The sequence below is a fragment of the Sarcophilus harrisii genome, chromosome 4, assembly GCF_902635505.1.
Source record: "Sarcophilus harrisii chromosome 4, mSarHar1.11, whole genome shotgun sequence".
Taxonomy (NCBI): Eukaryota; Metazoa; Chordata; class Mammalia; order Dasyuromorphia; family Dasyuridae; genus Sarcophilus; species Sarcophilus harrisii.
Genome location: NC_045429.1, coordinates 360,855,287 through 360,864,884, shown reverse-complemented (window position 1 = coordinate 360,864,884; position 9,598 = coordinate 360,855,287). Strand labels below are relative to the sequence as shown.

At 34.8% G+C, this 9,598-nt stretch overlaps 1 protein-coding gene and 1 pseudogene across 1 annotated transcript; one reads left to right on the top strand and one right to left on the bottom strand.

Annotated features, from left to right (window-relative positions):
- Positions 1-1,989: 1,989 nt before the first annotated feature.
- On the top strand, positions 1,990-2,934 carry LOC105750284 (olfactory receptor 10T2-like). The gene has a single exon (XM_012547499.1). The coding sequence runs from the start codon at positions 1,990-1,992 to the stop codon at positions 2,932-2,934; it is 945 nt and encodes a 314-aa protein (XP_012402953.1).
- A 3,345-nt stretch (positions 2,935-6,279) lies between these two features.
- Positions 6,280-6,880, bottom strand: LOC116423634 (annotated as a pseudogene).
- Between the last annotated feature and the right edge of the window lie 2,718 nt (positions 6,881-9,598).

Sequence of the window (9,598 nt, the reverse complement as noted above, 5' to 3'; positions counted from 1 at the left end):
TGTAACCTGCACTTTTTCATTAGACACACATTTAAATATATGGATAAATAGAGATTTAATTTAAAGTCATTAAATTTCATCTTATCAAATTCAGTACTTAAATTAAAAAAAAACTATCAAGATCTCTTATGATCTCATTTCTGTTCTTCAAAGTATTTATCTATGCCTATTTCTTTAGCTTATGTCATCTATATAACTGATAAGCATTCTACCCCTACCTCCATTCAAATCATTGAACAAAAGAGTTGAAGCCAGATCATGGGAATATTTCATTTCTGACTCTTCTAAGTTGTGTTGAAATATGAATTACCATTCTTTCAGCTCAGTCTAGTTCTGTCTAATTATGAATTATCATCTGGGCCATATCTCTTTAAACTTGTCCACAATGATATCATGAAAAATTGTGTCAAATACCTTCCTGAAATTTATTTTAACTATGTCTATCATTCCCCTGCTATAGCAATATGCTATTATTATGTTATAACAGTATGATTTGTTCTTGACAATCTTATGCTGGATTAGAGAAGCCATTACTTCCCTTTCTAAGTATACACAAACTGTTCTTGTAAGAATGAATCCTATTTCCTAAAAAATGAAGTAAAGTCTCACATCTACAGTTTAAAGAAACAATCCTTTCCTCTTTTTTGATTTGCTCAGTTGTGATCCTGCAGGACCAATTGCATTTTCCATGATTTTATGGAGATTTCTGATACTGGCTCCAAAATCATATCTTGTTTTTTTTTTTCATCTTTAACACCATGGTAATTATTTTGTTGAGGCCTGATGGTTTTAATTCACTGACAATGACTAGGTATTCTCTCATTATCTCCTCATATATTTTTAGCCTCAACTCTCTTTTACCAATCTTTTTATCAAAGATTATTTCCATGGAAGAAAACCCAGGAGCAAAGTAAAAGTTGATTTGCTTGGCCTTCTTTCTTATACCCATTATTTAATCCACTTCTAGAAATGCCCCCTCCCTCCAGTCCTTGATCTTTTTCAAATGTGGCTATAAAAGACATTTCTGATGTTCTTAGTTTTAATTACAGCCTCAGTTCATTCTGAGCTTTTTATAAGTCTGATGCTCTTTTGTGTTCATCTTCCACCAACTGATTTTTCCATTTTCTTATATGGCATTTTTTTAACAAAATGAATTCTTGATGAATTGTATCTATTGAATCAAATCTATGAACCCATATTTATACAAATATAGAGTACACTATCCCACATCTCCAATTTCAGTTCTATAAAATCTGAATGCAATCTGTACTAATATTATTTTGCCATTTATCCTTCTTATTGTTTCAAAGAGATCTAAGTTGAAGTATAGCCTATGCTCAAAATTATAATTCAGAAAAAAAAATTATGATTCAGTTATTTTGGTCATACTCAACTCTTTATGACCCCATTTGGTATTTTCTTGGCAAAGATATTGGAGTGGTATGCCATTTTCTTCTCTCATGTTTACCATTGAAGAGACAAACATAGTTAAGTGAATGGCCCAGGATCATACAGCTAGCTAAGTGTCTGAGACCAATTTTGAGCTCAGGAAGATGAATCTTGCTGATTCAAGCTCAGCACTCAGTCCAATGCACCAGTTATCTTCCCTAAGGCCATAGTCAAAGGATTGTCACATATTTACATAGAAAAACAAAAACAAGAAGAAAATGAAGAATAAAAAGATGAAAAACAAGAACAAGAAGAAATACCAAAAATGTTTTGCGTTAATCATAGTTATTGGATCAATCTTGCTACAGTTTGTTTTAGTATTTATCAATAATAAGCATGAGAACACAATTTATGCTTACTTATATTCTTGGTTAACTTTATTGAAATTGAATAATAGAGGAAGGATCAAATTCATAGAATATTTGGATTGGAGCCAAAGATATAAAGCTGATTTATTTGGGGCATATACCTTTTATACAAACGTCAACTCATATAAATTCTATCTGCATCTAGGTTGTTCTAGCTTCTCTTCTGTGATCAATGAAGAGACAGAACCAGAGTGTGATCACTGAATTCGTCCTTGTAGGCTTCTCCAGTCTGGGAGACCTGCAGATTCTGCTCTTCATCATCTTCCTTCTGGTCTACCTGACCACTTTAATGGCCAATGTCACTATCATGACTGTCATTCGCATAGATCGCACCCTCCATACCCCAATGTACTTCTTTCTTTTCATTCTTTCATGCTCTGAGACCTGCTACACCTTGGTCATCATCCCCAAGATGCTGACAAACCTACTCTCTACTGACAAAACTATTTCTTTCTCTGGTTGTGCAGCCCAGCTCTACTTTTTTGTAGGCTTGGCTTGTACCAATTGCTTTCTAATTGCTGTGATGGGTTATGACCGCTATGTTGCCATCTGCAATCCTCTTAACTACATGCTCATTGTTAGCCAAGCAACTTGCATTCAGCTGGTGTTGACCTGTGCCTTCTGTGGTTTCATGATCTCTGTCATTGTCAACATCCTAGTATTCAGCCTGCCTTTTTGTGCATCAAACCGAGTTAACCACTTTTTCTGTGACATCTCTCCTGTCATCAAGTTGGGCTGTACTGACACAAATATGAAAGAGATGGTCATCTTCTTTCTCAGTATTTTGGTATTATTGGTCCCCTTTGTGCTGATATTCATCTCCTATGTTTTCATTGTCTCCACTATCCTCAAGATCTCATCAGCTGAGGGGCAACGAAAGGCATTTGCCACTTGCATCTCCCACCTCACTGTGGTCATTGTCCATTATGGCTGTGCTTCTTTCATCTACCTGCGTCCTACATCCCTCTACTCCTCAGACAAGGACCGACTGGTGGCAGTGACCTACACTGTGATAACCCCAATGCTCAACCCCCTTGTCTATACTCTGAGGAATAAAGAAGTAAAAACAGCCTTAACTAAGGTCCTAAGCAGATACTCATTTCCCAAAAGCATATAACTAGATGGGAAATGAGTGAAGTCTCAGACTATATAGGACATGGGGGAGTCTACAATCCTGCATGTGGAACATCTGTCATACTCCTTGAAGATGTCTCAGAAAGTAGAATCCATAATCATCTGTTGGATCTTTTGGTTGTAATCTGCAGGAAGTTCTTAGACTTAGACTACCGAGTTTTCATACGCTAAAAGTAAAGCTTTGGACAAGCTTCCCATCAATTTTTACTTTAAAAAAATTTTTAAAGGGTGACCTTCTGAGACAATGAGCTCATCATCACTGAAAATGCCCATTTATTTTTTTGTCCAGTCATTTTTCAAGTGGGTACAATTCTTTATGATCCCATTTGAGGTTTTCTTGGCATAGACATTCTTACCATTTCTTTCTTCAGCTCATACAGATGAGAAAACTGAGGCAAACAGGATTAAGTAACTTGTCCAGGGTCATACAGTTAATAAGTAACTGAAGCCAGATTTGAACTCAGAAAAAATGAGTCTTTTTGAGTCCAGACGTGGCAGTCTATCCACTATATTATCTAGCTGCCCCAATCAGGTGCTAAATAAGTCAGAGATACTAAAGAGGAGATTTTTGCATTGGGCAAAAGATTGGATTAGATGACATCTAAAACTGTTTTCAACTCTAAAATTCTGTTTCTATACTCTTTATGAATTATAGATCAATTGGTCTATTGACCTCCAGGACATCCCTGCTGCAAGAGATGGTTTGAAAGTGATATTAGACTAGGAGTGAGCAGACTCTTAAACCATGTTTTTGTAATACCATGGTCCAGTCACTTAACATTTCTGTGCCTCAATTTTCATACTTGAATTACTTATACCAGAAAATGGTTGAGACACAAACAGAAGAATGTATAGAAAATATTATAACTCCTAAAATGCTAAATAAACATGAGCTGTCATCTGGTAGAAGCATTTAAGAATATCTGGATGTTCACATACAAAATTATTCAAATATTTTTATGTGAAATTTAATATGAGATAAAAGCTACATTTTATTTCTGAGAAAAGAAAAGAAAAATAAGCTTATCAAGCTAGTAGGAAAAGAGAGGTAAAAAAAAATAAGACTGAATATTACTACCCTGAACAATTTTCTTATCGTTAACTAGCCTGGTCAACTTGTTATGTTTTGTTTTATGTGAAATTTTTCATATTTTTTCAGTTACATGTAAAAATAGCTTTAACATTTATTTTTTGTCTGTGTTGCATCTTTTTAGTAATAGCTTTGCATTTTCAAAATATATGCAGCCAGTTTTCAACATTCACCCTTGCAAACCTTGTTCCAAATTTTTTCTCCTTCCTTTCCCCTCATCCGCTCCCCTAGACATGAAGTAATCCAATATATTAACTTTTCTTTTAATTTTTGAGTTCCAAATTCTCTCTCTCTATCCCAGCCTTTCCACCTCCATACAAAGGTACATTGTTTGATATGTTATACATGTTAAGTTATGCAAAACATATTTCCATATTAGTCATATTGGGAAAGAAAACACAGACCAACAAAAGACAGTTGAAAACAAAAGTATGCTGATGTTATGGGTCAGAACTTGAAACAAGGTGTTAACTCATTAGAGTTGATAGAAACAATGCTTAAATTAACACCTTTGAGAGTTCACACATTAGCTCACACATTAGTTCACATTGCTTCAATCTGCATTCAGACTCCATTAGCTCTTTCTCTGGAGATGGATAGCATTTTCATCATAAGTCCTTTGGAACTGTCTTGAATCATTGTATTGATGAGAATAACTGTCATCCAAAGTTGATTATTATGCAGTATTGTTACACAATTTTCCTACTTCCGTTCACTTCATTTTGCATCAGTTCATGTAAGTCTTCCCAGGTTTTTTTTAAAACATCCTGTAATTATATCCTATAGTATAATAGTATCCCATAATAATTATATACCACAAATTGTTCAGTTATTCCCCAATTGATGGGTATCCCCTCAACTTCAAATTCTTAGCCACCACAAAAAGAGCTGCTATAAATATTTTTCTACTTGTGGTTCCCTTTCCTTTTTGATTTATTTTTGTCTCTTTGGGATATAGACTTACTAGTGGTATTACTAGATCAAAGGTTATGTATAGTTTTATAACTCTTTGGGCATAGTTCCAAATTGTCTTCCAGAATGACTAGATCAGTTCATAACTCCACCAACAATCCATTAGTGTCCCAGTTTTCCTACATTCCCTACAACATTTATTAATATCTTTTCCTGTCATTTTAGCCAATCTGATAGGTGTGAAGTGGTACCTCAGAATGGTTTTACTTTGCATGTCTCTAATTAGTGGTGACTTCGAGGATTTTTTCATCTTATTTTTTCAATAGAGTTTCATAGCTTTGATTTCTTTTCCTGAAAACTGCTTTCTCATATCCTTTGACCATTTATCAATTAGAGGATCACTTGTAATTCTTACAAATTTTTACAAAACAATAGTTTTATACATGTGTTTGTGAAATGAGGCCTTTATTAGAGAATCTTTTTTTTTAATAGCTTTTTATTTACAAGTTATATGTATGGGTAATTTTACAGCATGGACAATTGCCAAACCTTTTGTTCCAATTTTTCCCCTCCTTCCCCTCATCCTCTCCCCCCTTGTCATAAGGTATTTCCAATGAGAAACCCCATCTATCAATGCAGATAAACAACTGCTCTGAAACTGACTGTAGTAGAATTTCCAAGGGAAGAAAGGGATAATTGGCTTATCCAGTTTCACATAGATAGTATGCATCAAAGTTAAGTTGTGAACTCAAATCTTCTTGACTCTGTGACTGGTCCTCTGTCCATTATGCAATGACAAATGCTTTTAAACATTTACAAAAAATCCTTTATGTGGATTATCACATTAAATTCTTCCAACAATTCTATGGTTGTCACTAGAAATATTGTCATGTGAATGTTCACAGAGGCATGAGAATAGCTTTGCACATTTGGGATGAAAAACTATCAAGGCTCAAAGAGAGTAGTTTTCCCCATGGCCATACAACTGTTATGCAAGGCATAATGCAAATCCAGTTCTCTCTTGATTCTAAATCTCAAATTATTTTTCTCTTGAAATTAGCCACACAAACACACACACACACACACACACACACACACACACACACACACACACCATAATTAGAGAACCAGAATCAAAGACAGAAATCAACTAGAAAAATCTGTTTTTAACATTTGGAAGACAAGTTCTGGCTTATTGCCCATCACAGAATTGCCTTGAATTCCTTATTTCTCAGACTATAAATCATGGGGTTGAATAATAGGATTAGAATGGTATAGGACACAGATATCAGAACAGCTTGCTAGAGTTATAGTTAATCTTAGACCTCAAATAAGTAAAGGAAGTACAATCATAGTGGACAGTGACAACAAAAAATAGGAGGTAGAAGTGGAGAAAACCTTGTATCTTTCTCCAGTGGAGGGAAACTTTAATATGACAGAGATGGTATAGATAGAGGAAGCCAGAATCAACAGTAAAGGGATGACTAGGGCAAATATAGCCAAGATGAAGATGACCATCTGAATGAGGTGAATATTGTGGGAAGCCAACTTGAGGACAGGGAAAATGTCCCAGAAATGGTGGAGCTTCTTGGAAGAATGGAAGGGCAAATAAAATGCAAGGTATATTGTAACTAAAGCAATTATGAAGCCATAGGCCGAGGCTGCAGCTACCAGTCCCAGATACATTCAATGGCTCATCAGCACTGTATTATAAAGAGAATTGCAAATGCTACATAGTGGTCATAGCCCATGACTGCTAGCAGAAAGGAGTGAGAACAGTCAAGAAAGAAGAAGATGAACATCTAAACAGGACAGTGCACAAAAGAGATAGTCTTCTTCTGGACCAACAAGTCCATTAGCATCTTGAGCAAATGATAAAAGTATATCAGGTCTTAAATAAGGACAAAATTCCAAGGAAGAGGTACATGGGAGTATGGAGGGCTCCCTCCAGCAAGATGGTGGACAAGATCACAACATTGTGAATAAAGGAGAAAGAACACTACAAACAATAGCTGCTGAAATCCAGTCAGAGCTAGAAGCTAAGAAAGACACATTCATTCCCATTGGTCTCATTGCTCCTCTCCAGAGAGAAAGAGTACTAGGAAGATTCAGGAAAAGTGCTAGTAGCAGAACACCATATGAAGTTCAAAAAGAGCACTGAAGTATGGGGCTAAACATAATGGTGAATTCAGAGAAACATAGAAATATCTACATGAACTGACGCAGAATGAAACAAACAAAAAAAATATACAAAGTGATTGGGACAATGTAAATGGAAAGAACAACTACACACTAAAAAATCAGAAGCACATATGGATAAATTATAAAGATATTCACAAGTGTTTAATCCCAACTCCTGCATTCCTTCTCCAGAGTCTTAAGACAAATGTAAAGAGGATATAAGACACAGTACAAAACCAAATCACCACCAGGAAGTTTTATCTGAAAATCTCTCAACTGGAATTCAACTGGTCCATTTATGTAATGTAACTATTCTCCTGATCATATCCTCAATAGCTCATCACAGTGGGTCTATGAGGTAGATAATACAATTATTAGTATACCCACTTTGTGAATGAGGAAACATAAAAGTTAAGTACCTAGTCCAAGATCAAATAAGCATTATGTAGGATAGATTCCATGCCTTCTGACCTAAAGTCCATACTGCTTGTTACAAACTCAATGCTCTTTCAATTATATCAAATTTTCCCTAGTCAGTCCCTATGTCAGATAAAAGAATAGATCATTCTGTCTCTACAACATCTCTCATTCCTTTTTTTTCTTTTTCAAATGAGTTTTTTTAATTGATGATTTTTTTTTTTGGATCACCATTGTTTTCGCCAATATTCCTCTACTGCTCCTCCAGAGGGACATCCCATATAACAAACAGCATCTTCTAAAGATAAAAGAAAAGCAAAAGAAGGAGGAAAAATCAACATGATCAATCAATACATTAAAAAAAAAAACTCTTGCAATGCCCATCACCTGTTGATGTACCACTTCCACAAAGTAATAGACTGAGAATATCTTCTTATCTCTTTTTTCAAATCATGCTTGTTTTTATAATTTGTCCATATTTACTTTTGATTTTTTTTGGTATGTGTTTGTTCTTTCCATTTACAATGGTGCAAGTACTATATATTTTTTTTTCTTATTTGTTTTATTCTGCATCAGTTCATGTAGATATTTCTATGCTTCTCTGCATTTATCACATTCATCATTTTTTATAGCGCAGTCATATGTATATGTATGAGGAATATACATTCATGTTACTCAGTTTTCTCATATGAAAAATTAATAAATTGGACTCAGTGGCCTCTAAGGTATTTTTAGTTCTACTAGAGGCCTACTAAAGTTCTTTTCCACTATCAGGTTCTGTAATTTTGTGAGGTAATGACATGAATATTGAGTACAAACCACAGTTCTTATTTATTACAAAGAATTCAACCAAGTTATTTCACAAGAGCCCAGTTTCCTTATACACAAAATGAGGAGGTTGAGATAAGCAATCTTCCCATTATTAATCCTGTACATAGATGACATGTTTTATTTTCAGGATATTCCTTATCAGAGGCAGAAATGTTATAGGGAATTAGGACTATATTCTAGGAAATAAGTCTGCTTTACAGAGCCCCTATCTTCTTTCCTCCCCTTCTGATGAAGTAAGCTATGGGTTCTCTGTTTTTCAGGGCCACTTAAGAGATTTCTTCTGCCTTTGTCTCTCTAGAATGGTCCTATAATTCTACTGGATCATAATATGATATAAACATATCATGTTTTACTTTAAGATATTTAACATATATGGGACTATCTGCCATCTGGGAGAGGGAGTGAAGGGAAGGAGGGGAAAAATTGGAACAAAAGTTTTTGCAAGGGTCATTGTTGAAAAATTACCCATGCATATGCTTTGTCAATAAAAAGCTATAATAAAAATATATAAATAAATAAATATATCATGTTGATATATTTCCCTTGGCATATAACAAAATGCCTTATTCAGACAGAGGTTAGAATAGATGGTCTCCAGGATTCCTTCCAATACTGAGACTATGTGATTCTATAAATGTTTGACAGATTTAATGTAATCTAATTTGAATAAAATAGAAGTCAATCAATAAGCATTTATTAAGTACTACTATGTCAAACATTCCAGAGCAGGATGAAATGAGAAAGCCAAGCATCATCATCTTCACCATCACTAACATTTTTGCCCAGGTTTTAAAGTATGTAGAACATTTTCCAGTTAATAAGTATTTATTAACATATATTATGTGCCAACTATTATGCTAAGTGCAGGAAATATAAAGAAAGGTAAAAATAGCATGTGCTCTCAAGGAGTTTATATTCTAATGGGTGAAACAGCAAGGGCCTGGGGGAAGGTATAAGAAAAAAAGAGCCTTATCATCATTATTTGTAATCTGCCCATATTTAAGATATAATTCCTGCCTTAAAGTATGCAGAGTTCTTTCACCACATTTTCCCAGTCACAGCCTGTGGAATGCTTCCCCTTCTCTCAGGTTGCTAAATCATTTGAGTCAAGACTAGGACCTAAGATGATATACAAGAGCACTCAATGTGAGAAAAAGACACTAATTTCTCCTTTTCCATGAAAGATGCATTTTAAGCCCACTGTGAAGATTCTTCC

Coding starts and splice junctions, on each gene's coding strand:
- LOC105750284 (XM_012547499.1), top strand. CDS start 1,990: ATGAAGAGACAGAACCAGAGTGTGATCACTGAATTCGTCCTTGTAGGC.